This window comes from Guillardia theta (genome assembly GCF_000315625.1).
Source record: "Guillardia theta CCMP2712 unplaced genomic scaffold GUITHscaffold_102, whole genome shotgun sequence".
NCBI classification, from domain to species: Eukaryota; class Cryptophyceae; order Pyrenomonadales; family Geminigeraceae; genus Guillardia; species Guillardia theta.
The window spans coordinates 233,861-258,892 of record NW_005434572.1 but is presented as its reverse complement, the minus strand read 5'-3'; the positions used below and the strand labels follow the sequence as shown (position 1 = coordinate 258,892).

Below are 25,032 nucleotides of genomic sequence, written 5' to 3'. Positions count from 1 at the left end.
CTACCTGAAATCATCTTGCTGCTTTGTTCCCCTTGTGATTCTTTCTTTTCAAGCCATGCACCGCAAATAGCTCGTTGTTTTGACACTGCTACCAAATTGCACTGACGTAAGCCTGCAGGCAGACTCTTAGTTGCTCGTTGAGAAACGACAAGCAAACAAAAGTTCCTAAACGCCTTTTCTCAATCTCTTTACGGAGTTGCAAAATGCGATGCTCTAGACTCTTGACTTGTGCTTTAGTTGCGTGTTGTTTCCTCCCAGCGCGAATATCTGCCTTCAGCCCTCATCTTACGTTCAGAAGTGGAACAAGGGCAGCATTAACGACCAACAACCTTGACCATTTTTGTCTCAGTCGTGTACCTGTGTCATTCGTACGCAATACTAGGCCAGTGACGACTCTTCGCATAGGAGCCGATCTCAATGAACCCAATGAATTCGTTACACAAGACTCAGGAATCACTGGGGACGAGGAAGAGATCCGACAGAAGATTACAATGGTAGTTGATCAAATGATGAGCAAACATCCTGCTGCAATGGCTCCAGCTCCCTTAGGAGAATTACCTCCGAGAATCTTTCTTGACAATGTTGAAGCCTTGCTGAATGAACCTGTTTACAAAAATGTTATGTATCGACGACTTGAAGAATGCAGCAGTGAGGTATTCCAATCTCAAATCGATCTATCTAATCTTGTGCTAAAATGAAGTTGTAGGAAGAATTGCAACTTCTAGAAGTTGTTGATGAAAAACTGCTGGAATTCAAGAAGGAGCAGAGAGATTTGATAAACAAAGCTAAATTGGAATACATCATAGGAGCAGCGCTTGAAGGACCAGAGGTCTTAGACGAAATTATGACTGAATTTTGCGAGGTATCTCTATCCCTTTACCTTTGCTTTCCTGTCTAATGTAAATCATTTTCAGAATCGTGGCTTGGACGATGGATTAGTTGATTACTTGGATGAAATTGTAGCGAAGGCGCAGGAGGATGAAAACAATGTATTCTCTACCGTGGTACTTTTCGAAAAGTGACGAATATGCCCGTTCCAGTCTGACTCGAAAGAATCTGTGCTTGTAAAAATGCTGAAAGTCATTAAGGACAGGTTTCATCCACCGTATTTCGAAATTACATTACTAAGATCACTCTTGCTCAAATCAGGGTTGTTGCAGAAATCAGAACAAGGGACAAGCCTTACGTTAAACTTCTAGCTTCGCTGCTACGAATGGAAGATCATCCAGAGAGGGAAGCTTTTCTTCGAGGAGCACGTAACTCAAAACCTTAGCATTTGTTTAATTGTTAATTCTGATCATGCCCAGTGCTGAATCCGGACGACGCCACTCGATTCCAAGGATTCATTGTCGATGGAGTTCAGTACATGGAGCAGGTTTTGGCATGTATGTTTTGTGTACTCAAGATTCTCATCATTTCAAAAGCACCGTGCTGACTGGCTGATGGATGAGAGAGTGGAGAAAATGAAGATGATTGCCCGAGAGGCAATGGTAATTTTGCTTCTTTTAGTTTCTGATTGGTGTTCAGGTTGGAATGTTCAAGAAACTTTTGGAACAAAGGTGATGCATTTCGATCAGGAGCTTCATATTTTGCTCACTGTAGGCACAGACGAGATGCTGCAGCCCGACAGAAAGCTGAAAAGCCTTCCTCGTGATTTGTAGAGCTGTAAGAGCTGATATTTGCCAAAGCAAGCTGCTTATGAATTTCCTAATTACATCTATTTGCACAGTTGTCGTAAGACCTTCCCAAGGCTTGTGATTGTAATCCTATTTTGTTATATACGACCTGCAATCTAGGAAATACTTCTGTGTAGGCTAACGTGACAAATCCATCGCATTTTACTCACTCTTTCCTAAAGTTCATCATGACATAGAAATTTTGTTTTCAGTTGCTGCCCAAACGAAGTACACAGTTGATATTGATTTGCAGGACAAAGATTGCAAGCAGATCGCTTTATCAAAAAGGCATCTGTCCATCAACTGTTTCACTGATCAAGGGAATCTCGTTGGGAAGCTTTCCACTGATATTAGAAACAGCAGCATAGATCACAGACAAAAGAATAGCATAAAAGACTGTGTTGCTCCCTGTTTCCGCCAACTCCAAAGGTACATTTCCTGCCAAACCTTTGAACAAGGACGGGAAGATCAGGGCGATGTCGAGGTAAATTGCCTTGAAACACATAATCAGAACAAATGATATTGAGGTTTGCAAATTACCTGCAGCGTGTTGTACCTTACAAACCTCGGGATTGAGGGATTGCGTGTAACGAACGAAAATAGAGCAATGAAGACCGCAAACGACACGAAAGGGGCATTTAGTAAAGAAATGACAGGAAACAATGGAACGAACGGAAGAGCCAAGATCGGAAACTTGTCGAAGAGGAAATGACCCCATTCAAATGAATCTGCAAGAGGAAGCGCGTAAGGTAAGCACGCAACGAAGCGATCAAGGGCCGGGACATCATCGCTGCCGTACTGCATGCCAAGGGTATTGACTCCACTTTTACGAGACGTTCGGAGCGACGACGACAGCATAGAAGAAGTTTGACGAGACTGCATGGGAGAAGGAGAGAGACGAAAGGATGAATGAGGAACGAAAGCATTCGCTGTCATTGCCATGCTTGCCAACGCCACGATAACGGTACATGTAAAGCGCGACATGGCCTCGAAGTCTTAGGCCGGGCGGGGCTTTATAAAAGTAATATATGTATCCGTACCGGCCGTATCCGTAGCAGGTCCTACTTCTGATAGCTTTGAGGTTTTCAAATAAGCCTACAAAAGTTGAAATGAGGGCTATGATGATTGGATGCTGGGATGACAAACCTCAGTGAATGATTGCACATTCACATTCATGATGTTGGACGATGTACAAAGCAAGAAATCAGCAAAAAAGGTGATGAGATATAGCAAATGTTTGGCGAATGTTTGGTTAAAAGATGTAGCGAATGTTTGGATTCTTGCCTCTCGCAATGGATTTCAGAGACCATCAATCGAACTCCCCTTACTTCGACGTCATTTTGAAGCATTATTGCAAATCTTTTTCGTTGCTTCGATTTTCACTCTTGAATCTTACGCGCACTAAAACAGATGGAACGAAAGCAACAGCTTAAAAGAAAGATTGAACAAAAAAAATTGTTGGAAAAGCAATCACGAAAGATTGAGGTTTCCATCCTTTGGATTGCTTCTTCCTCTTTACACCAATCAGGTTGAAGAAAGGATCAGAATTGCTGTCAGCAAGCGAGAAAACATGACACCTGAAATGTTATTGGAGGACCAACGAACACGAAAGTATTTTACGATATCAAGTGTTTTGTACGCTTACCACCATATGACTCAGAGAGGCACGAGAAACAAGGAAATGTCTGCATCTTGAACAGAAATTGTTATTTCAGAAGGCGCAAGAGTCGAATTGTCATGGTTTACCTCCTTGTAATACGATATGTAACCGGACTGATGACAACTTCTGCAGTTGTCTTTGATTTACAATTTGTCAACTTAATGAGTGAGAAAGAACTCAATAGTCTGCTGCGACAGCTCATGTTGATATACTCGATGGTGAGTCAAGTTGAAACAATTTGCATTATCTAACTGCGTTATCTGACTGTTATCAGAATGGTAAATCGCAATCTCCGGTAAAGTTGGTCTTATCAAGCTACAGCGAGTATGTTGAGAATCAATTGATGAAGTTTCATGTTGGAACTTTATTCGCAAGACGACTTCTCTGCTCATATGCATCCAGGGATCGGAAAACTGGTTTATCGAGAAGACCCAGTCGAGCTTCAATGAGCACTATGCAGATAGGATACATTCGCTTGTATATCTGACAGGTCTCATTAGGAGATTGATTGAAACTGCGATCTGACGATGCCAGTGCAGCTGATTCAGAAGAGGAAATTGAGTCCATAGACGACGGCATAGTAACTTGAAAGGTTCCCTCATAGACTTGGAATGAGATTTCCTTCAGGTTTATGTAGTGGGTGGCCTGGTGGATCGAAATCGACACAAGGTTGAAGTTGCCATAGACTCGTGGATATTCACGTTTTTCTTTTGCAAGGGGGCAACTTGGTATACTGCACAAGAAACGGAGATAAGAACAAGAAAAATACCAGTCAAGAAATATGTACAACTTGTAAACGGATTCAGCGAAGTTCTTACCGTCAATCAGGTCAGAACCTCATAGGGGGCCAGGAGTTGGGTGACAACTGTTCATTCAGGTATTTTCAATCGTTCTCAAATTAAGAGAAGGATTATCCATGATGGATGCGTGTTATCATAGCATTCCAAACAGAAAAAGAATAAATGAATGATAAACCAATCAAACAGCAGCAGTACAGAATCAGGAACAAAAATCTTACTTCTCACCTGGAGAATTGGATTACGGTGAACTACAGTATCTATTTCAATGAATCACTGTAGCAATCTTTCTTGAAATTACGTTGAGCCGTTTAGGACAAAATCGACGGCAAGCGGAAAGCAATCATTGAAAAGAAATCATTGAAAAGAATCAGTCTAGTTTATTCAATCTACATATTCACATCCAATGTCATATACATGCGCTCACTTCCAATCACAGGGCCACGTGTCTTCCAAGTGAGTCCTTGATCCTCCGATGGCACTTGATCATCTCCATCGATGCTTTGAGAGCTGCGAGCTGCTTTGCCCTCGATGGACATCCGTACTGGCTGCGCGCCTTGTCATCGTTGGTCCTACGGAGGGGGCGGTCCAAAGGGTCTTGTTGCGAGGAGGCGAGGAGGCGGGAGCTGGGACGAGCTGGAGAGCAGCGGGGCTCATCCTTGAGGTCCTCGTCGCGAAGAGGCTGACGGGCTGGAGGGAGGATGTCGGCAGGAGCGTGCATGGGAATGAGGACGGGGAAGGTTGTGGTGGAGCCAGTGTGACCTCAGGGCTCTCTAAAGCAGGAGGGCGGGAGTCTCGAAGCTTCGAAAGAAGGTAATAGGGGGGTCGGAAAAGAGGGCTGACAAAGATCACGAGGAGCCTTACAAAGGTTGCTGACCCTTCCTGTAAAACACAGCGTTCCATACACGCGCTTGATAATATACAATACGTATAGACGTTTTTGCTGATCGAGCAGTATAGAAGGCTTCAGGTCGTGCGGGTGATGACAACAGAAGAATCTGAAGATTGATTCTAGATGAGTCTGTGACAATGTGATGAGAGACACCTTGTTCTTCAAAGAGTCGTGGACCCGCCCCAGTGTAATGATGTCAATGTCACAAACTTCAAATGCGACATGCGAAATTTGAAATAAAGAAAGCTGTATTTCAAACAATGTCTGTAAAGCTCAGTTACACAGATTGCCGTTTCAAATTCCTTCTACCACCTTCTACCGGTATCCGTGTTATTTACTACAAGAAATGGACAATGAATCGTTGCTTTCTAGGAGAGAATGATTTTGATGCCTTACACTAACCCCTTCGCAGGGTCAGCAACCTCTGTAAGGCTCCTCGTGATCTTTGTCAGCCCTCTTTTCCGACCCCCCTATTACCTTCTTTCGAAGCTTCGAGACTCCCGCCCTCCTGCTTTAGAGAGCCCTGAGGTCACACTGGCTCCACCACAACCTTCCCCGTCCTCATTCCCATGCACGCTCCTGCCGACATCCTCCCTCCAGCCCGTCAGCCTCTTCGCGACGAGGACCTCAAGGATGAGCCCCGCTGCTCTCCAGCTCGTCCCAGCTCCCGCCTCCTCGCCTCCTCGCAACAAGACCCTTTGGACCGCCCCCTCCGTAGGACCAACGATGACAAGGCGCGCAGCCAGTACGGATGTCCATCGAGGGCAAAGCAGCTCGCAGCTCTCAAAGCATCGATGGAGATGATCAAGTGCCATCGGAGGATCAAGGACTCACTTGGAAGACACGTGGCCCTGTGATTGGAAGTGAGCGCATGTATATGACATTGGATGTGAATATGTAGATTGAATAAACTAGACTGATTCTTTTCAATGATTGCTTTCCGGTTTCCTCGCCCTCACATGGTTCAAACATCCGAAGGAAACAAGGTGATGCTTATCCTTCAATGTAACGTCTGAGAATTGTAGTTTTCATAGATGCTACAACGCTTGTGAATCTCGCTCGCATTTGCAGAATCTGAGCCTGTGGGAACAGCTTGAGCATCGTCCTTGTTGGTTGTCTGCGGTGGAATGAGAGAATAGATCATTCAACATAGGTACCTATATCTGTCCATGCTCTTGAGGCCGAACTTGTCATTGACGCAGCCTAATGTATGGAGAAAAGAAGGGAAAGAGGCTTGAATGTCAAGACGAAATCAGGTGAAACATCATGAATGTACTTTATTTCCGGCTTCATCATCCTACCAGTACATGTCAGATGTGATATATTGGAGAGGTTTTGCACCTCTAAAAGCTGCATTCGCTTCATCAGATCTTGAAGCATGTAGCTTGCAATCAGCCCTCCCGGCAGTGATCCGCACTGTCTGTAGATTTCCTTTGCCTGATGAAGTTGTCAAGTCAAAGTTGCCAACTGCAGTAGACGAGGTTCAGAGAGACCTGGTCAGCCTCCCCTAAACTCTCATATATCAGCCCCATCTGGACGTCAACATGTCAGACACGCGCTGGTGGGAGCAGAAATCTATTCCTTAATGTAGTTCTGTGCATTGCTGGTCCCCTGCTTCGCGTGCAGTTCAATCGCCTTCTTGTATGACGAGACAGCATCTTGATACTCGCAGGCCTTGGTCTGAGCCGACGCAAGATTCTCCCACTGCATGCAAAACAATTTCAGCATCATAAAACCTGACACGCTTCTTGTTAAGTCACAAAGGGAAAGAAAGTTCCGACGTTCTCAGGATCGTCCTTGTCGTTTTGTAAGATCTTTTGCAATTTCTCTACTTCTTCTGACAGAACTACGAATGCAAGTCAAGACTCACGTGTGTTCTCAGAAACAATAGGCCTTACCAGACAGTGACAGTCCACCATCCTTGGCCGAGCGAGGCTTTGGTTTGTCAAGAGCACCTAGGTTTAACTGGCGGCAGACTCTTTCCTTGAACTCCTCGTAAGTTTCAGTCTCCGGGGAGTTTGAGTCTATCGTAATCGTCGACAAGTAGGGCCGAAAGAACTCGAAGTTTTGGACAAGGACGAGAGTTACTCGATTGGCTGCAATCGAGTCTGATAGCATTTGCACGCTCGCAGAATCCTCAGGAGGTCTGTTGGGACGAAGAAGACTTGGACCCAGCACAGTTGCCATGCCTTGAGCCGACATCTTGTTCACATCAACATTGTCGATGATTTCGACAGCAAGCTGACCAAAAAATATCAGACAAGCGGTTCTCGAATGCATGAATGTCACCTCCAGCAATGCAGTCAAGAGTCTCTTATTGCAATCAGGTAATAGACATACGATGCGACCAAGTTTCTCCAACTAGCGATCAGTCGTCAGATCCTCATTTCACTAGTCACTTGCTGCTCACCTTCGATTCAGGTACCTTCGCTTCAGTCTTCGTGTCGATCAATTGCACTAAATCTTGGTAGAACTCAAAAGGAACGACTGGCTCTGGCAGCTCGCGAAGGTACAGTTTTAACAAGCTCGCCACAGTGTGGATATCTGCCTCTTCTTCCACATCGTAGTCTCCAACAACATCAAACAACAACCGCAAGCGCTGAATTCGCAGAGCAGATCCAGCAACACGAAGGATTCCTTCAATCTTCAGTCCTCTCTGCTTGATTGCTGCAATACATCTCTTCGCCACGACAGGAAGCTCCAACAAACTGTTGGTGCTGCGCAAGTGAACTTCAAGGGAACACCCGAACACTTTGGTGCTTGATGCCTGAGAAGAGATCGCTGTGATCCATCGCTGAACATCATTGTCTGACTGACCAGCAAAGTTTATCACTTCTGTGGATTCTGAGTCTGCACTACGCGCAGGCAACTGAAGGGCGAAGGTGTACGGGCGCTTGCTGGAGGAGTGGCAAGGAACGAGACTCACGCCCTCAAGGAGGATGATTGACTTTGGCTCCTGGTCTGCATCTGGTCTCGAGGAAGTGTTGTAAAGGTAGAGTGCCTCTCTACCTACAGCCACCCATCGCTTCTTCCATGTTTTCACCCCAATCAAATTCTTGTCCTTGCTCTGTTTGTAAAGAATTCCTTCCAGAACAATATCAAGGAAGAGCCTTGTTGAAGCTCCTCTTGCCTCGGGCACCTGCGGTCGCGGCATTGTTGTTTGCAGCTGCTCATAATCCTCGTCCTGCACAAGCGCCTTCAAGTCCTCGACCTTATGAATCTTTTGAAGCCCTTTTTCAGATACTATATTTGATAAGAAGACTATTCTTTCCCTGCAGGCAAACGATGGGGATTCGACATACACCTTGCAAGCATGCTTTGTAATCTGCCTACCAAGTGCCAGGTAGCACCTCCTCCACCAGGCAAAGGAGGGGAGGCGGACGGAACGTGAATGTCGATAAAGCAACGAGTATTTAGCGTCCGAAACATCATCCAACTTCAACAAGACAAAATGAAATGCTTGTTGCCATTCTTCTTCTGTGGAGTCAATTAGGGTCTTGTCATCAACAACCACAAGCTCCTCTCCCTGCCGCGTCTTGAACCGACGTCTGAACAAGAATGGAGTTACACAGTAGTGAGGACAGCAGAAAGCTTACATGATGCCTCTGTCCTCGAAGCGAGAGAGATCGGTGGTTCTTGCTCTTCTTCGCATCTCCTCTTGTAGAGTCATAAACTGATGCTTCTCTTGAACTTGGAGCCCTCCCGCCATCCCCGTCGCCCACCATAGCGCCCGCCGCGGCATCTACAGCATTGTTGAATCGCCGCACTTCGCTATGGCCCAGGGGAGGGGTAGTGAGAACGAGGAAAAGAGGGGGTTGGGGATTGAGGCAGCTGGAATCCCTGAACAAGAATATGCTTTGTATGGCAGAGAGAGCAGCGAGGATGATGGGAGAGCGAGCGAGCGAGCGAGAGAGAGAGAGAGAGGGCGAGGGAGCGAGACAGAGGGCGAGGGAGCGAGCGAGAGAGAGAAAGAAGGGGAGAGAGAAAGAAGGGGAGAGGGGGGAATGGAGGGAGAGAAAGAGGGGCCGGGAGGGGGGGAAGTGGCCGAGAAGGAGGGGGGGAGAGAGATAGGAAGAATGAACAACGCTAGAAGGGGAAAAAGGAATGGGGAATCAAAGAAGAGAAAGCAGGGGTCATGGCCTTCATAGTTTGAGTCCATCATATTCTGAGTCTAGCATTGTCTGCTTGCGAACCAATGGCAAGGCGAGAATCAGAGGTTGGTTGTTCCCCATCGAGGTATAAAGGTTCCCGCGATCGGAGTCGACTGCATCTCACTGATGCCATTCATGACCATGTCCATAGTGAACGTTAGAATATGGGAAAACTAGTGACCAGTGTGAAGTATGAAAGTTATGGCATGAAACTTCGCAGATTAGCAAACCCATTGTCACGCGCTTGAGATGTAGATACCAAGTTGTTATTGGAAATCAGTGACCAAACAGAGAAACAAAACGCAACTTCTTGGAAATGGTGCCGCATGAAGAATTCTTCAAATGGCAAGACTATGCAGCTTGATGATCGTCATGCAAATTTCAAGGCTGTTGTATCTTATTCTGCAATTTCTTCTCTAGTTAGGTTTCAGTCAATGTAAAACAGTAATTGTGCTTTAATCTTTCCTTCAGCCTGCTGTCCTACCACCAAGATGCTTTCTCTGTTGTCGAGTCAGTATGCACAGACTGTGACTGACGAGTGAATGAAAGAGATGACAGAAACTTCCATGATGTTGAAACAAAACAGAGAAACCTGATCGGTGCTTTTTGCCGTTACGATGATTTGAAACATTGTTTCACCCTGCTACCAATATCTATAGATTCTTAGACAAACCTCTATCACCTCGTAATCTGTTCATTAAAGTGCTTGTCTCACTCTCTGCTCAATGAAGCCTGTATCACTCTCTTTCCATCTATGTCTTTTTGAAAATTCATTCGTGTCTCTTTTCATATATGTCTCTTTTCATAAATGTCTCTTTTCATGTATAGCGCACTCATTCAAGGCCCTCTGACACAGGTTATGATGAAAAGGGGCAACAAATCGATATGATGCGAGGATTCGTAACTGTACACAACTCATTAAGTATTATCTCGAACAATCCTTTATCGTAATCGCCTCTGAAGTGTCGACCGGCAAGTTCAGTCCTGTACAAGTCCTCAGCACAACAGATCTCAACGTCATCTGCAGTACACAGCTCAGCTAATTTGGTCCTATTGTAGTACAAAAACATCTTTGGGGTGCAGAAAAGAAAAAGGAGAAATAGGAATCAAACCATCTGCCAAGTTACTGGCATGATCCTGACGAATGCTTGAGATATTCGATGAACGAACCTTAATTCTCGTGGAATGTATCAATCTACAGTCTTCTTATCCTTGTTCAAAAAATACGGAAGATTTGAACATGGTGGGATTGGGGATCATTGCAAACCAACCGATTTATTCGCATTTACAGATGCATGCGTGTACGGTGTTGTATTGTAACCGCAACGATCAATCATCAAGGGGGCAAAGGTAGATGCATGGAAAGCCAAACAGTAGGCAGCATATCCAGCTCTTGACACCGCAGTACTTCTGTCGGGTCTGGACTATCACCGTCGTGTTCCCGCCGCCGCCGCCGCCGCCGTATCCACCACCACCACCACCACCACCACCACTGGAAGCATTGTTGCTGTTACCCAAGTTGGCGTTGTTGATGACAGGTTCTGATTTCTGTCATGCATTCCATATCAGATGTTATAAACTGTAGGTTGAACTTACAGTAGCGGCGGCCACCATAGCAGCGTTTTGTGCCTGCTGGTTGTTCATCATCTGAAAAGGTAATATCAACATGTGTGAAAGATTGCAAGAGGCCAATCAAAACCTGCATCATCATCATCTGCTGCATGAAATCAGGGCCCTGAGATGAGGACGATGGGACAGCAGGCTGAGCAACAGGTGTTTGCTTGTCATCGGCCATCCCGAAAGCTTGACTGGCTGAAAATGAAGAAATAAGTGGGCTGCTTTGAACAAATCTTTCAATGTTTTCAAAAGCAAATCATTCACGCCATGCCCTTCTGTTGCCAACAAACAGCCTATCTGTGAAGAAAATCTTGTAACTGAGGATAAGATGAAAAGAACTTGTTGTCTATGCTTGTCAGACAAGTGACTCAACAAAAGTAAGGTGGAAGGACAAAGAAAACTTGGCAAGCTTCCACATTGGAATGACACAATTACTATCATGAGCACAGAGTGAAGTGCATGGCCTGCCAGTGCCCATGGCACAGGTGTGATCAGAGCGGCAAATCAAGCTTGCTTCCTCGCATGCTTTTATCCCCTCCCCGGTCCCCGCCGTTTCTCAGCAACTCAGAGGCACGCTTTCAAAGCACTACCCCCGGTACTTTTGTACCCCCACACTCGATACTGTGGACCCCTGTTTTCTAGCCACCGGTCGTTGCCACTAACCGTCCGGCCCTACTTGGCACGTGGCTGGATTTTGGGGTGGGGGGCCTACCGCCCCTGTGGCAGGCGGACCTGGGGTAGTACCCGCAACTTGATTCCTAGCTGAGCCTCGGAGTGAACCCACGGCCACCCCCCCTTGAACCCAGCGCCGGTTGGTGAAAGAACCGGGTCACTTGATCCGCCGCCGCATGAGAGGCTAACCGGGGCGTCAGTTAGTGGGTTAATGATACTGTTGAGCCAGTGAGGGGGGGTAGGGTCATGGCAGCCGAACTTGAAAATGACGCGGCAAAGGCTCAGTAACGGTCATGTGGCTCTGAAGCCTTGAAGGGCCAAACTTGCCTGTAAAACTACCCACAAACTACTACCGAGCAAAGTCTCTCTTTACTCAAAGTTAAGTTAAAATCAGTACGAGACCGTACGAGGCTCCTGATTGGGCCGTCCGATGTCCTCGTACCGTACTGATTTTTGTACTTAACTTCAGGAGCCTCGTCACAGTACTTGCCGTGCGGTACCGTACGCCGCCCCCCCCCCCCCCCGGGTCCGACGATCCGGAATGAGGCCCGACTCAGACTCGGAGGCCTAAATTGAGTATTAATGATCTCGGTGACCGTCCCGTACCGTGTTCGCCCCCCGGGTCCGGCGTCGGATGCCGGCCGCGGGGGCCATGATGATGGCTGGGATCGCGCCGGGCCGCCCCCCAGATCGCCACAGTCACTCATCCCGGTCCGGTGCCCGCCGCCGGGCCGCGGCCAGCACGCGGCCCGGCTGCCGCAGTGTGAGCGGCCCCCGGGCCCAGTGTGCCAGCCTGAGTCACGCCGACGGTCACTGGCCCGGGTGCCAGCCTGCCGGACCGTGCCAACCTGGTGTACGGCGGCCCGGCGCGGGCCCATGCGTGCGGGGGCCGCGCCGTGTGCCCAGTGCCGCTGTGCGGCGTCCGATCAATTATGCCGGTGCCACCGTCTGATCCGGGACTGCTGCGCGGACTCACTGAGGCTCCGAGGCCGCTCAGGCTCAGTCGGCACCGTGACGCCCCGGCCCCGGCGGGCCTTCAAGCCAGTGACAGCGGCCGCGGCACTGCCCGGCCCGGGCTGCCGCGCGGCCAGTGCCCGGCCAGGACTGAGTTGTAATTGAATGTAGAGGCATGGGTCCGAGGCAAGCCCGCATAGGACAGTGGGGGGTTGTAGGGGATGGGGGGTAGGGTAAAGGATCGACGATGCTGCTGGAATGGCTGCGGGGGCTGCTGCGGCTGTTGGGACTGTGGAAACGAGATGCGACGATTCTGCTGCTGGGTAATGACAAGAATACCGCCTTGCATGCTCCCTCCACCTCTACATCTGCTGCCTCCTCCTCTCATCTACCTCTGCTCACTCTTCGTTTATCGTAACATTCCAACTTGTTCGAGATCGTAGAGTGCAGTTGCCCCGCCATACTCACTTCACCATGCTCATACCCACCCAAACACCCTGATGGTCTCCATCCATCCCAAAGTTGTTTTGGCTCTCCTCAACCTCTCTGGCACCTGCTGTTTCACTGTGACGACGCCTTGCTGCCTCATCGTCCCGTTGCCTTGTGGAGCAACACGTTTGGTTGTGACGTCATAATGCAGGACTGGATAATGCGGGCAAGTCAACATTGTTGCACAAGCTATGCAGCAACGAGCTTCGTCCTTTCGTGCCCACAACCAAAGCGCATTCCAAGACCTTCTCTCTGGGCAACATTAAATTCACCGCGTGGGATCTCGGAGGACACGAGCAGGTTGCTCTTCTTTCCATGCGTACGACACTGACCCTGCGCAGGTTCGGGATCTGTGGGAGGAGTACTACTCAGGGGCAGACGCGATCGTGTTCATGGTGGATAGTGCGGATCGCGCGAGGTTTGGGGAGGCGAAAAGAGAGATCCAGCAGATCTTGTCTGTGGAGGACATCGCAGATGTTCCCATCCTTGTGCTGGGGAACAAGATCGATCTTGAGGTGCGCGAAGAGAAGGAGACTAGTCATGGCCGTGCTGATGACAGGGTCAGGCAAGTGTTGACAAAGATCAGTTAGCAGAGGAGCTGGGGCTGGATGACCTTGAGAAGGAGCGGGATGTAGAGGTGTGTCCTCCTCCCCTCCTCTATCTCCTTCCTCCCCTCTCTCGTTGTTCTCACCAGCTACGACGCAGCCCTCGCTCGTCTCTTGTTGTCCTATCGCTCCTCCCATTTCATTTCTATCGCTCCTTCCATTTCATTTCTCGTCCTTGTGTCTACCTCAACCTGTTGCTCCTTTGTCCCTCCTCCTCCTTTGCCTCACCTCACTTTCCTTCAGGTTTTCAGCTGCTCGCTGGTGAGTGGCTCAGGGTACTACGATGGCTTCAAGTGGTTGTCACAAAAGTTTTGAGAGCTACTGATGCAAGGGATGAGAGAGCGGAGCGAGGAGGAGGAGCATCGCAGGGTGGAGTCGCGGGAGGGGAAGAGGAAGAGAGCTGGGGTGAAGGTGAGAGCAGGGAGGTGTAGGAAGGGGCTTTCTCCGACAAAGTTTGTGATATTCATAAATTACATACGAGCAAGACAGCGAATCTTTCCACATCAGCGTTAGGAAGTTTCTGACGATAAAGATATTGTTTCAACCGCAGGTCCTCCTCTAGCTATCTGATCTTTACCCCTCTTCCTCACTCAGCTCCTGCTGCTCGCGTTGAACCCGACCGCAGCTTCACGCGCCAGAAGAAGGCGTCGAAGCTGAGAACCTGCTGGGCACTCAGCGCTATAGGGGTCAGTGAGGACGCGAACCTTGTCGTGATGCGTGATAAGAGCTGGGAAACTGCAGCAGGGTCACCATCCCGTCCGAGCCATCTAAGCTCACCCGGCCGCCTTGAGGATGCAGTTGGCGAGGATCCTGCCGGTCCTGCCGTTCCCGTCCTACCGCAGCCGTCAGGCTTGAGGAGTGGATGGCAAGAAACAAGAGGAGAGGAGACGAGTGGGTGACCTTGAAGGGATGGATGAAGTAGACCAGCACTGAGTACACGAGGTACGCTCGTAGCGCCTGCCATGGAGTCAGACGGGAGGAAGAACAGGAGGAAGGAGGCGATGGGAGGAGGACCTGGTTGGACGAGCAGGCAGGGTGAGAGTTGGCGTAATCGAAGAGGAAGTCCATAAGACGCTCGACCTCCTCGAAAGGCACAAAGCAGCGATAGCTGGAGGATGTCAATCAGCTCAAGAAGCAGTAGGAGAGAGAAGAGGAGAAAAAAGAGGCGAGGAGACGAGATGCAGGGAGGAAAAGGAGAGGGAATGCTTGCAAGGGAACTTGCGGACGAGAGGGGAGGTTAGGTGGAGACTTACGCTGAGATGTGGTTTCCTGTTCCTGTCACAATCTCTTTCCTGTACTCTCCCGACAGGTTGACATCGAGGGTCAGGCAGCTAAGAAGCAGCCATCAGTCACGGAGCTGTAAACTAAAAAATCAGCTACCGGTGGATCTGCTTCACTTCCTTGGTGTCAATCGTCTTTGGCCAGTCCTGCCAGCACGCACAGATAGCTTAGAGGTAACTCCCGCTCCTCCTTCACTCCCCTCTCCTCCTTCACTCCCTCTCCTCCTTCACTCCCTCTCCTCCTTCACTCCCTCTCCTCCTTCACTCCCTCTCCTCCTTCACTCCCTCTCCTCCTTCGCTCCTCTCTCCTCCTTCACCTTCCTCTTCAACTGCAGCTCAGCAATCTTTGCAGCAACCTGTCATCGAAACGTCAGTCCTGCCTGCCTATGCGTTCACTCCACCTCTGATTTCCTTCGCACATCCACTACAGCACGATCTCCCCTTCCTCCTGCTATTTCTCTTGCTGCCCCGTCTCCTCTTCTTTGTGCTGCACACTCCGCTCCTCACCTCCTTAGCGTCGCTTTTGGCTGGCGGGTTGTCGGCAGGAGCAGCTGCAGGAGCAGCTGCAGGTGCGCTCGGCATGCTGGGCTGGACAGACTTGATGGCGCCTGACAGAGCGGAGGGAGGGAACTGCGAGGAGGTAGCGTATCCGTAGGACGTGGCTGTGCGGTAGGCGGTGGAGAGACCCGCTGGAGCACCCGGGCGGGTGGAGGAGTAGGAGGTGCGCGCGGTAGAGTAGGAGGTGCGAGTGTAGTAGGTCGTTGCCAGCCTTGTGCTCCCGCTCCCCGTCCCCCCCGAGAGCCTCCCAAGAGTCTCCCAAATCTCAGCCTCAAAGAGCAGAGGAGGAGAAGCGTCGCCCGCAGTGCTGACGTCTGGTAGGAAGGCAGCTCCATGGCTGAAAGGCGAGGTGAGGAACGATGGAGCCGGCAGGAAATGAGAGATGAGGAGGACGGTCAACGAGATTCATGAACAGGAGGGAGGAGGGAGGAGGGGAGGAGGGAGGAGGGAGGAGGGAGGAGGGAGGAGGTAGAGATGCTACCGTTGGACATATCTTTCATATTCAGAGATGGTATTCTTGAGCCAGTCGACGATCATCTGACAGCCAGTGAACGGCCCAGCAATCAATAACAAGACTGACCTGCATGGCGGGAGATTCGAGTTGAGAGAAGAAAGGAATTTGTCCTGCAGGAGAACTGCCGACTGATTCTGAAAAACAACCATCGCAATTACAACAAAAACTCCAACAGAGCAAGCAATGTTGGTCCCTTCCTCCTCTCGTCCAGTCCATTGCCCAACCTCAACTTCTAGCTGCATCACCTTTCGCCAACCTCCTCTCATATGAACTGGTCTCCCTCGATTTCTCTCCCTCGATTTCTCTCCCTCGATTTCTCTCCCTCGATTTCTCTCCCTCGATTTCTCTCCCTCGATTTCTCTCCCTCGATTTCTCACCGAGGGCTTTCAGGTAGCTCCAACATTCGCCTTGGACTGGCTCAACATTGATGGACACCAGGAACTTGAGGGCAAACTGAATCTCGTCGGCGCTCTGCTGCAGCTGAGAGACGAAGTTGGACTCGTCTTCGCCCTCCTGCAACCTCGCACTGCTCGTGCAAGTTTGCATTTGAGGGATCAACGCGCCGAAGACTGGAGGGAGAAGTCAAGGGAAGACAAGTAGAGAGAAGTGGAGGTATGCAAGAGAACGAGGGAAGAGTATGGAAGAAGAGGAGTGGGGAGAGATGAGGAGGAGAGGGGCGAGGAGAGGGGAGGGGGTGGGGAAGAGAGAGGGGGAGAGAGAAGGAGAGGGAGGCGAGGGAAGTGGGAGGAGAGGGAGGAGAGGGAGGAGGGAGGAGAGGGAGGAGGGAGGAGAGGGAGGAGGGAGGAGAGGGAGGAGGATGCAAGGAGGTAGAGGCAGGCGGGAAGGGGCAGACCTAGGAGGGCAGTCTTGTGGTTCTGAGAGTCGAGGGAGAAGATGAAGTTGGTCAGGATGGGCTTGAGACCGTCTGCCAGCAGAAGCTCCTCGATGAACTCGCTCATGTCCTGCACGTCTTCACCGCTCACTCCCCTGCTGAAGTTCTGCTGGCCGTTTCCACTCTCTTCGCCCATCTTTGACATGCTCGTGGTGATTTGATTGACTTGCGCTTCACTTGCGGTCAACCGCATCAGGAGCCAGTTTGCGTACTCGTTCGCAGAGATTGACCCGACTGTCAGCTGTTGAATCCTGAAAGTGATCTGGGGACAAGGTTGGTCAGGGTCCGGGGGTAACGCAAGGATGCGATGGAGAAGTTGGAATGGCGAGGTGGGAGAGAGAGAGAGAAAGATCGTTACATTGTTGTGCCGTGATGATAGATGATCCTGTGATCGTGAAGTTACAAGAAGAAATCAATTGATTGCATTTCACCTGTACAGCAGACAAGTTTCTTTTGATGGTCGTTATCAAGTCCTCCACCTGATTCACCACTCAGTCCTCTAGACCTCAACAAGAATTTTTACTTGTTCCGACGTTAAGTCCTCCAACTCCATCCCACACAGATGCTTCAATCGGACCTGACGTGCATTTCACAGCCGACAGGTGATGGAGGAAGGGGAAGGAAGAGGAGAGGAGGAAGAAGAGAGCAGCGAGGGAAGGGGAGGAGGAAATATCAAACAGTATGTCAATGTACAGGAGAAGTTTGGCGTTACCTCCATCTCAGCGATTTGAACAGCTTCTTGCCTTCTTAGTCCTCTCTGCAAGGAACTTTAACTTGAAGAAACTCGGTGTGAGAGCAAGCATTACCTCCGTGTAGAGAAGTTCCTGCACTTGCATGCGACTGTTTCTTTCCATAATCAACTGCAGCAGTCGTGATCTAATCATCCTGACTGCCTCCTGTACTTCTACCTCCTTCCACACACCTCTATCATCATCATCATCACCACCACCACCACCAAGAGGACATGGACAGGGACAGGGACAAAACCGCCAACTAGAACAAGAAGAACAAGAAAGTTTCATGACTTCACCTCATCTTCCATTCGATGGATCTTCGCCAGCAATCTCGCCATGTCTCCGTTGCTCGCGTCTGCCCCGCTCGTAGAAATGTTTCCTCCGGAGCTGAAGCCCCACCCTCCTGCCCCAGCTCCTCCCCCTTGGCTCCCGCGGCTTGAGTTGTGTCCTCCGCTGAGGAAACCATGGCTGCCGTCGGCCTGCCTCCTCGTCGAGGAGAGCTCGGACTCTTGCAGCTGACATGCGCGTCAGAAAGCAGCAGCAGAACAACCTCCTTGACCTTAGAGAGATCGAGAACAAGCAGCTCCCGCGTAGCCTTGCGCAGAGTGAGCAGAGTCAAAAGCGTCGGGAAAAAGGGGCTTTAGGTTGAGGGAGAGGGAAAGGGAGAGGGAGAGGGACGATAAGCTTTTGAGCCCTTCACCTCCCCAGACTCTCTTGTCCCTCCGAACACAAACATCGAACTTCCGACTACAACTCCAGAGTGCTCTGAGCAGCCCTGCGACAGGTCAACCGGCCGTGAAGCAGCGTGGGAGAGGCAAAGGGAGGATGAAGAAGGAATCGGAGGAGGGGGAATCCATGGGTAAATGGAGAAGCTTGAGGCTTGGGGGAGAAAGAGCGGAGGAGACGAGGAGGGCAAGGAGGAGGGCGAGGAGAAGATGAAGGGCGAGGAGGAAAAGCGGAAGCTAGAGATTGCCTGTGGGTTAATTCCTGTCATCTGCGGACGAGACCACAGCCAAGTCTCTGTGGAGAGGATGTGCAAGGTGTTCCTAGCAAGGGACCTTCAGCTCTCCTTGACCTCTCTTGCTCCTCCCCCGTGTACCAGAATTGCGTGCCCACCCTCGTGTAGCAGTATCCTCCGAAGATGGCGAGGGACGAGCCGATCGCCACAGCGACATGGCCGGAGGTGGGAGCAGGAGGCGCCCCGCCGCACGCAGGTTTGATCCAGCACATCTTGTCGCTGGACAGCATGAAGAGCTCCTAGGGTTGCCGTCAGCGACAGCACAGGAGCAGGTGGCTCTCTGCCTGCGAGCAATGCTGATCGACGTGCCCCCCGAACATGATGTAGCTGTCTCCACCGTTGGCTGCCGTCCAGATAGCAGTCAACGTGTGCCCCGCCCTTCCTCTTGGAATGCTTCCGACGGAGTTGGGCTTCACGAGACCAGTCAATAGGCTGGAGGTGGAGGAGAAGTAGAAGGGGAAAAGACAAAAAGGGGGGTGGGGGGAAGAGAAAGGAAGAGGGAGGGAGAGGGGGGGGTGGTGGTGGTGGTGGAGATGCTGATGGTGGCGGAGGACGAGGCATCTTTTCACCTGAGTCCATTCGCCTTTTTCGATGTCGAACAACCAAAGAGCATTGTCATAGCGTTTTTTGCTGACCTGCATCTCGCAAACGTCACATGTTGTCAGAGATAACTTTAGTATTCGTCGACCTGCCCTCCAAACACCAACATCTTTCCCTCCTGCTCAGAACCATTACAGGAAGCTCGCCCATGTCCTGACCCTCCCACCTTGGTCACCACAGCCGCATGGTGAGAGCGACCTGGAGGAATCTTTCCCTTGGCCTCAATCTTCCTCCAGCTGAGACCGTCGAGGTTCAGTGCGTGTACCTACATGCCATGTCAGGGTAGCTCAACATTCATCAGCTCCCATCACCTCGCTGATAAACTTTGATCCTGATCGTCCTCCATACAGGTACACTACTCCATTGATCCTCACAGCGGAGTGCTTCCATCTTTGAGCGCAAGTTACCATCACAGCAGCATTCTCGTTCAGCAGTGATACGTTGGGACAGCAGGTGATCCCGTTGTTTGCACCAAGCTCCAAGTCAAGTTCTCAGTGTCAAGGAGGTAGCTAGAGGAGAGTAGAAGTGAGTCAACAGACAAGACAAACGAGAGATGTCAGCGAGCAAGACGAGCGGGTCAGTAGCAGCGCACCAATCTGTTGTGACAGCGTTGGCTACTCCTCCAAGGACAAGCATCTTCGTCTCGCTGATCGAAACAGCCGCATGCCCCCACCGCTCATGTGGGGCGTTCCTTGCAGAGGGTCAGAGGGGAGCAGGAGGCCTCCATGTCAACCTCTGCGCCGGCTTGTTCCACCGCAGAATGGGGTCACGAACACGTCCGCCGAAGGCTGAGGGAGGAGCGGAATCAGGTTGTAGAAAGAGCAAGGCTCGTGTATGACAGGGCAACACGGGGAGAAATCGGCAAAGAATGTCACATCAACGATGACGATGGTGAGGTTTTGGTCCACAAGATCATAAGGGGAGGAGACATCCCCACCTGTTATCGAACCCCCGCTGTTGAAAGTTCCGTTGCTGTTGTAGCTGCTCCCGTCATGATTGCGAGGAAATCGAAGGAGGAAGAGGAGGAAGCGGAGGGACGGGGGGAGGGAGGGGGGAGTGGAGCAAGGGAGAAGGAGAGCATCGCTGCTCTACCTGTAAAATCCTGCACTCTGTGCTCCTCCACTAGGGAAGCAGTAGTTCAGACCAGTGTATCCCATCAGCCGCATCTGCTCACCTGGCGAACCCTCCGATGTTCCCGCCGCTGAAGTGACCTGAGTTGCTTCCTCCACCCAGCATGTGCGCCGGCGAGTACATTGAATGAAAGATGGGGTGTGCTCACGAGGAAACGGTACAGACTTCCAGCAGCTTCGATGAGCTGTCTCCGGATATCTCAGCGACCATATCGACAACTATCGAAGCATGGTCAGCCTATCACAAGCATCAGGCATGGATGTCTCGATCGCTCCCTTTCATCCTCTTCCCCATGGCATCTTCTTCGCCCATCCTCTCGCGCCTCGCCCTTCCTACCTGTCCCTCCCTCCCTCCCTCCCTCCCTCCCTCCATTGACTGCTTTACTCCACGCACTATGTCTATTCCCTGGCCTCAAAATGCGCTGAGGCAGATCCGGTTCATATATGTTGAGTAAAAGAGGAAGTGCTCAACATGGCGTCATCGTGTTATGCAAGTAGGGGTAGAGTTTGGAATGGGTGTGCGGCGAGGGAAAGAGGAGAGGAGAGGAGAGGAGAGGAGAGGATAGGAGAGGAGAGGAGAAGATCACACTACACCACATCAGATCAGATCAGATCAGATCAGATGAGTGTTCTTTTTCATGGGCACATCACATGAAGGAAAGTGGGGTGGGAAAGCAAACAACAAAGAAGAAATCAAACCAAACCAAAGGCACACTGGGAGAGACATGATGAAAACCTCAAGACGACAAGTCTCGCACAAGAAGATAGAGCTTGATAGAGAGGAGAGCTTGCGAGGAGAACGAAAGATTTTGAAGCAGGAGCAGCTCAGAATCAAAAGAGGGAGACAAATGCAAAGAATCAGAGGCAGAATGGATTTGCAGGCGTCTTGTTAGGAGGATGAAAGGAGAGAAAAGGTGTATGAAGAATCAAACGTGAATTGCTTCTTTGAATACTTGGTTGACGAACTCGAAAAGCTTGCACAACGTAATCATTTCTGCCATGTCTAATATGCGATTCTGTGTTCAACAGGAATGGTTGTAAAATAGCCTCAACACTTCTCCGCATCAATCAGCTTCCTTTATATTCATGAGCGAAGATCTCAAAACTCGGGTACGAGTCATCGATTTGTCTACCCTCGTTCAATTTGTTCCGCTCGTTGAAGTTATTTTTTGACGTATTGCAACAGGCCAAGACTTTGGCCCGAGAAGCGACAGAGGCTGATCTGCGCGTGAGTTCACTTTTGACACTTTACTTCTTTGACAAGTTGCATCATGTTTGAACATTGTTTTGCCCTTCAGGGAGATCATTCATACGCGGTCGACAAGTATTCAGAAGTTTGCAGTGTCCTGAAACAGCTACTAGAAGAAGGCATTTCCCGCATGTTCAGTTCGCCTGTCATCTGACTCATTCTGCCGCAGGTGGCGTTTCAGATCGTGACAAGGAGACGCTGAACAACAAGCTCAAGCAGTACGAGTATGGATGATCGTCCCTGAAGGTGCGAGTGTTTGAATGGTTTTTCTCAGGGAACGAGCAGCTGTGCTGGAGTCGAAGAGTTTCATTAATGCCTTGCCTGACATTCCCACCGATCTTGATACGCCGTCAGACCCGTTGTCGAAGCATGCTCACAAGAATGAGGGTACCGATCTTGAACGAACGTCACACTCTTGATGCCGTCTTCCCTCCTAGGGGCTGCTTCTCAGGCTGACATCAAGGACTGGGAGCCCTCTTCTACCCTTCCTGTCGTTACAACAGCTGGGAAGGTAGTGGCATGAAAGGTGGGATCCTTGTGTGGCTGAAGCGAAACTACAATAGGAGCCTTCGCTAGCTTCCAAAAGTCTGGAGAACGCTACTGCCATCATCAGCAAAGCAAAGGCATCTTGTCTCCTGGAACATAGTTTTGGCGTTGACGGTTTGATTCCACAGGAGCTCGAAGAGAAATATCAGATTACCACAAAGATCGGTGACTCCGCTCTTCTCAAGGTTGGTAGGCCATGTTGACGACATGCCCAGGAACGACGGCTGTAGCTGCGTACGAGTCAACCAAGAAGCTCGAAGAAGACTATCGCATCAGCGAGAAGGTTTCTTGCCCGGGCTGAGCACAGACGCCATTGACCTCATGGGGCAGGTGATTGAGGGTGCTAAGATAACCTACGAATCGGCCAAGAAGATTGAGGAGGATTACAAAGTGTCAGAAAAAGTGAACCCCGCGCCCCCTCCTACCGCGCTTCCTCAGTGATAGACCATCAGGTTGTGGATGGATTCAAATCTGCAGCTGAATCAGCGCGGCGTGTGGAAGAGGAGTACAAGGTACCTCAACCCGCTTGACGTCCCTTGGCTCAACCTGGGCTCAACCTGATACAGGTCTCGGAGAAGCTCGCTGAAGCCGCTTCCAAGGCTTACTACTCCGCCATCGAGCTTGAGAGGCAGCATCAGGTACGTCGCTACTGCATTCTTCTTCCGTCTCGTTCGCTGCATCAATCGCGTTCACTGTGAGCGTTTCAGCTGCGTCAAAAGTTTGTCACAGCCATACAAGAAGGATGGGAGACCATGAAGGATCTGAGCACGCAGGTGAGGCAGGAGAGAGGAAGGGTGCAAGTCTGACGGTGAAGCAAGGCCATGGAGTATGAGAGGGAGCATAACTTAACTGGCCGAGCGAAAGAGGTCACGATGACGTCCCAAAAACCTTGTTCATGACGGGAAGAGCAGGCTATCATTGAAGGCTGCAGTGTCGCCTCAGAGTACATGAAGCAATCAGTTCAATACTGGAGAAATGGTCTGTCTTTGTTCGTCTTGTTTGTTCTCGACTTCTTTTATACTTACTGATCTCTGTCGCTTAGGCTCGCCAGCCATGATAACTCAGTCCGGGCTCCCTCCGAATGCGGACGTGTAGTGGGAACAGGGAGGTGGAGAGGGAGGGTGCGCAAGGAAGGAGAGGCATAGCACTACTAGAATGTTTTACGATTCTACTTACATCAACTTGTACATCTACGTGACAACGTAAACTACAGTCCAGACATCACGTCAAGTTCCACTGACATGTCTTTGTGCGTTTTCGTTCCCGAATTCATCACAATGCTCACCCTACAAGCTGCAAAAGAGTTTGCACAGTGAAAGGAAAGGGTTCTGCAGAGAGAGAAAGAGAAATGTGTAGCTGAAAGCTACTGCGTGCTGGGATAACTTGAAGGCAAAAAAACGATAGTGAAAGGCCATGGAGATCATTTCTATCAGGCATCCTCCTGCATGCGCTCGGTATCCTTTGAGAGCACTTTCTCCTTGATTTTCTCTGCTGCAGGGCCAAGAACATGTATGCTCTGCTTCAGCTCCTTGAGGTTTGCAACCTTCTCGTGAGTCTTCTTGGTTGCTAGGATACGTTTCTTGATGAAGGTCCTCTCTCGCTTCTCTTTGATCTCTGCAACCTTCTTCATGGCTCTCAGAGTTACTGCCATCTTCTCACGGTCATACTTTTGCGGCCTGTTCCTCTTCTTTTCAAACTCGAACGAGCTGTCAAGAACCATCTCCTTGCCCCTCATCTTCCTGAACGCCTTGGTCCATGCCGTCTTCCTGGGGTTCTTCTTCATCTTGAAGTTCTTATGGCACTTGGACCTGCAGAACCGGAAGCATTGTCCATCGTTTCTCACGAAGGTCATGCCATGGCCGGGGTAGCATGTAGAGGAGCAGAACCAGCACTTCTCCAACCTCATCTTGTCTTCCCCTTGGCTCCCTCCTCGCTGATTTGCACGTGCTCCTTTATTCCCTTCGGACCTCGTCCCCGCTCAGCACTGATAAGGCTCAGACCAGTGCTCGGACTACCGGGCCGGTACCGTCCGACGCCAGGTACGGGCACGGTCCGTCCAGGGCACTGCAGGCTACTCCCGGAGTCCGACCGTCAGTGACCGGGCGGACCCGACGCTGGCGGCGGATCGGACTCCGGGACCGTACTGGCCGACGGTCGAGCGGGGCCCGGCGGTGGCCCAGTGTTGCCAAAACAGCGGCGGCGGCTGGGGCGCCGCGGGCCCGGCGGGCCCGGCCCGGGGCGGGCCCGGGCCTTGCCGGTTAGTGCCACCCGGCCGTCTGGCGACCAACGTTGGGCAGGACTTCGTCGGACTCGGTATTACTACGGTAAGGCTTGGCCGTTCAAGCATGAGAGAGAGTCTCGCCCTGTAACTACCGGCGATGCCGGGCCCGGGCTTCGGCAGTGATCAGTACTTGAGTCATCGTACCAATAACTGAGTTCAATGTTGGCCGGGCGGGCCCGGGGCCGGGGGCTAGCGCCGGGGCCGTGACTCGGACTCCCGGACTCCCGGCGGCCCGGTGGCCGCCCGGCGGGGAGCATCGCCGCAGCCTGCCAGTGGCACTAAAAACTTTTGTTCGAATCGAAGTACCCCTCTGGGATTACACACCCCTGTATTCCGAGATTAAATGACCCCTCCCTGAAGGTACGGGATTGTTTCTCAGCAAGGAAGCCACGCATCGACATTGAATGCTGCGAGGGCGAGGGCGAGGGCGAGGGCGAGGGAGCTCTAACGAGAGAGGAGGAGGACAGGAGATCTCGAGCGGAAGAGGAGGAGGACAGGAGATCTCGAGCGGAAGAGGAGGAGGACAGGAGATCTCGAGCGGGAGAGGAGGAGGAGGAGGAGGAGGAGGAGGAGGAGGAGGATGAGGAGGAGGAGGAGGAGGAGGAGGAGGAGACCGGAGATCTCGAGAGGGAGAGGAGGAGAGGAAGAGGAGGAGGAGGAGAGGAGGAGATGAGGAGGACGAACTTGGGCGGGAGGAGGAGGAGGAGGACCGGGAAC

General features: G+C 50.9%; 9 protein-coding genes across 9 annotated transcripts; 4 read left to right on the top strand and 5 right to left on the bottom strand.

Annotated features, from left to right (window-relative positions):
- Nucleotides 1-615: 615 nt before the first annotated feature.
- Nucleotides 616-1,654, top strand: GUITHDRAFT_116961 (hypothetical protein; the record flags this gene model as incomplete). Its single annotated transcript, XM_005823861.1, has 9 exons — nucleotides 616-648; nucleotides 707-862; nucleotides 915-989; nucleotides 1,041-1,093; nucleotides 1,150-1,256; nucleotides 1,308-1,375; nucleotides 1,425-1,490; nucleotides 1,528-1,559; nucleotides 1,609-1,654. The coding sequence occupies 9 exons, from the start codon at nucleotides 616-618 to the stop codon at nucleotides 1,652-1,654; spliced, it is 636 nt and encodes a 211-aa protein (XP_005823918.1).
- A 302-nt stretch (nucleotides 1,655-1,956) lies between these two features.
- On the bottom strand, nucleotides 1,957-2,480 carry GUITHDRAFT_78596 (hypothetical protein; the record flags this gene model as incomplete). Its single annotated transcript, XM_005823860.1, has 2 exons — nucleotides 1,957-2,169; nucleotides 2,217-2,480. 2 exons carry the CDS (start codon nucleotides 2,478-2,480, stop codon nucleotides 1,957-1,959), a joined length of 477 nt encoding a protein of 158 aa, XP_005823917.1.
- A 3,114-nt stretch (nucleotides 2,481-5,594) lies between these two features.
- Nucleotides 5,595-5,882, top strand: GUITHDRAFT_116959 (hypothetical protein; the record flags this gene model as incomplete). The annotated part of the gene is made up of 1 exon (XM_005823859.1): nucleotides 5,595-5,882. The coding sequence occupies one exon, from the start codon at nucleotides 5,595-5,597 to the stop codon at nucleotides 5,880-5,882; it is 288 nt and encodes a 95-aa protein (XP_005823916.1).
- Nucleotides 5,883-6,600: 718 nt separating this feature from the next.
- Nucleotides 6,601-8,773, bottom strand: GUITHDRAFT_165627 (hypothetical protein; the record flags this gene model as incomplete). The annotated part of the gene is made up of 6 exons (XM_005823858.1): nucleotides 8,622-8,773; nucleotides 7,436-8,573; nucleotides 7,315-7,386; nucleotides 6,924-7,266; nucleotides 6,807-6,871; nucleotides 6,601-6,729 (listed from the first exon to the last, which is right to left on the bottom strand). The coding sequence occupies exons 1-6, from the start codon at nucleotides 8,765-8,767 to the stop codon at nucleotides 6,601-6,603; spliced, it is 1,893 nt and encodes a 630-aa protein (XP_005823915.1). The 5' UTR covers nucleotides 8,768-8,773.
- Nucleotides 8,774-10,437: 1,664 nt separating this feature from the next.
- Nucleotides 10,438-11,294, bottom strand: GUITHDRAFT_165626 (hypothetical protein). The gene is made up of 3 exons (XM_005823857.1): nucleotides 10,876-11,294; nucleotides 10,773-10,823; nucleotides 10,438-10,724 (listed from the first exon to the last, which is right to left on the bottom strand). The coding sequence occupies exons 1-3, from the start codon at nucleotides 10,969-10,971 to the stop codon at nucleotides 10,506-10,508; spliced, it is 366 nt and encodes a 121-aa protein (XP_005823914.1). The 5' UTR covers nucleotides 10,972-11,294; the 3' UTR covers nucleotides 10,438-10,505.
- A 1,372-nt stretch (nucleotides 11,295-12,666) lies between these two features.
- Nucleotides 12,667-13,828, top strand: GUITHDRAFT_158647 (hypothetical protein; the record flags this gene model as incomplete). The annotated part of the gene is made up of 5 exons (XM_005823865.1): nucleotides 12,667-12,742; nucleotides 13,060-13,208; nucleotides 13,250-13,423; nucleotides 13,474-13,545; nucleotides 13,757-13,828. The coding sequence occupies 5 exons, from the start codon at nucleotides 12,667-12,669 to the stop codon at nucleotides 13,826-13,828; spliced, it is 543 nt and encodes a 180-aa protein (XP_005823922.1).
- Nucleotides 13,829-14,099: 271 nt separating this feature from the next.
- Nucleotides 14,100-20,363, bottom strand: GUITHDRAFT_145428 (hypothetical protein; the record flags this gene model as incomplete). The annotated part of the gene is made up of 29 exons (XM_005823856.1): nucleotides 14,100-14,174; nucleotides 14,218-14,248; nucleotides 14,291-14,346; nucleotides 14,414-14,470; nucleotides 14,528-14,621; nucleotides 14,767-14,844; nucleotides 14,894-14,940; nucleotides 15,111-15,149; nucleotides 15,301-15,688; nucleotides 15,833-15,888; nucleotides 15,932-15,999; nucleotides 16,111-16,434; nucleotides 16,719-17,142; nucleotides 17,189-17,236; nucleotides 17,281-17,334; nucleotides 17,470-17,514; nucleotides 17,564-17,617; nucleotides 17,788-18,006; nucleotides 18,042-18,086; nucleotides 18,192-18,266; nucleotides 18,608-18,748; nucleotides 18,815-18,919; nucleotides 19,079-19,144; nucleotides 19,198-19,227; nucleotides 19,276-19,374; nucleotides 19,421-19,499; nucleotides 19,550-19,618; nucleotides 19,702-19,800; nucleotides 20,284-20,363. The coding sequence occupies 29 exons, from the start codon at nucleotides 20,361-20,363 to the stop codon at nucleotides 14,100-14,102; spliced, it is 3,045 nt and encodes a 1,014-aa protein (XP_005823913.1).
- Nucleotides 20,364-21,266: 903 nt separating this feature from the next.
- On the top strand, nucleotides 21,267-23,097 carry GUITHDRAFT_165625 (hypothetical protein). Its single transcript, XM_005823855.1, has 15 exons — nucleotides 21,267-21,349; nucleotides 21,426-21,467; nucleotides 21,538-21,607; nucleotides 21,658-21,712; nucleotides 21,763-21,875; nucleotides 21,926-21,999; nucleotides 22,052-22,223; nucleotides 22,250-22,317; nucleotides 22,365-22,436; nucleotides 22,487-22,546; nucleotides 22,601-22,672; nucleotides 22,742-22,807; nucleotides 22,854-22,900; nucleotides 22,947-23,012; nucleotides 23,077-23,097. The coding sequence occupies exons 1-13, from the start codon at nucleotides 21,326-21,328 to the stop codon at nucleotides 22,881-22,883; spliced, it is 918 nt and encodes a 305-aa protein (XP_005823912.1). The 5' UTR covers nucleotides 21,267-21,325; the 3' UTR covers nucleotides 22,884-22,900; nucleotides 22,947-23,012; nucleotides 23,077-23,097.
- Nucleotides 23,098-23,179: 82 nt separating this feature from the next.
- Nucleotides 23,180-23,962, bottom strand: RPL24e_2 (large subunit ribosomal protein L24e_2, cytoplasmic). Its single transcript, XM_005823854.1, has one exon. The coding sequence runs from the start codon at nucleotides 23,938-23,940 to the stop codon at nucleotides 23,464-23,466; it is 477 nt and encodes a 158-aa protein (XP_005823911.1). The 5' UTR covers nucleotides 23,941-23,962; the 3' UTR covers nucleotides 23,180-23,463.
- Nucleotides 23,963-25,032: the final 1,070 nt, after the last annotated feature.

Bases quoted from the DNA above. Each gene is read 5' to 3' on its own strand.
- GUITHDRAFT_165625 (XM_005823855.1), top strand. From the start codon at position 21,326: ATGAGCGAAGATCTCAAAACTCGG. The intron at 21,608-21,657 runs GCATTTCCCGCA...ATTCTGCCGCAG, and splicing joins GAAACAGCTACTAGAAGAAG to GTGGCGTTTCAGATCGTGAC. The intron at 22,000-22,051 runs GTAGTGGCATGA...AAACTACAATAG, and splicing joins TCGTTACAACAGCTGGGAAG to GAGCCTTCGCTAGCTTCCAA.
- GUITHDRAFT_165626 (XM_005823857.1), bottom strand. From the start codon at position 10,971: ATGGCCGATGACAAGCAAACACCTGTTGCTCAGCCTGCTGTCCCATCG. The intron at 10,824-10,875 runs GTTTTGATTGGC...TTACCTTTTCAG, and splicing joins AGCAGATGATGATGATGCAG to ATGATGAACAACCAGCAGGC. The intron at 10,725-10,772 runs GTAAGTTCAACC...AATGCATGACAG, and splicing joins CTATGGTGGCCGCCGCTACT to AAATCAGAACCTGTCATCAA.
- RPL24e_2 (XM_005823854.1), bottom strand. From the start codon at position 23,940: ATGAGGTTGGAGAAGTGCTGGTTCTGCTCCTCTACATGCTACCCCGGC.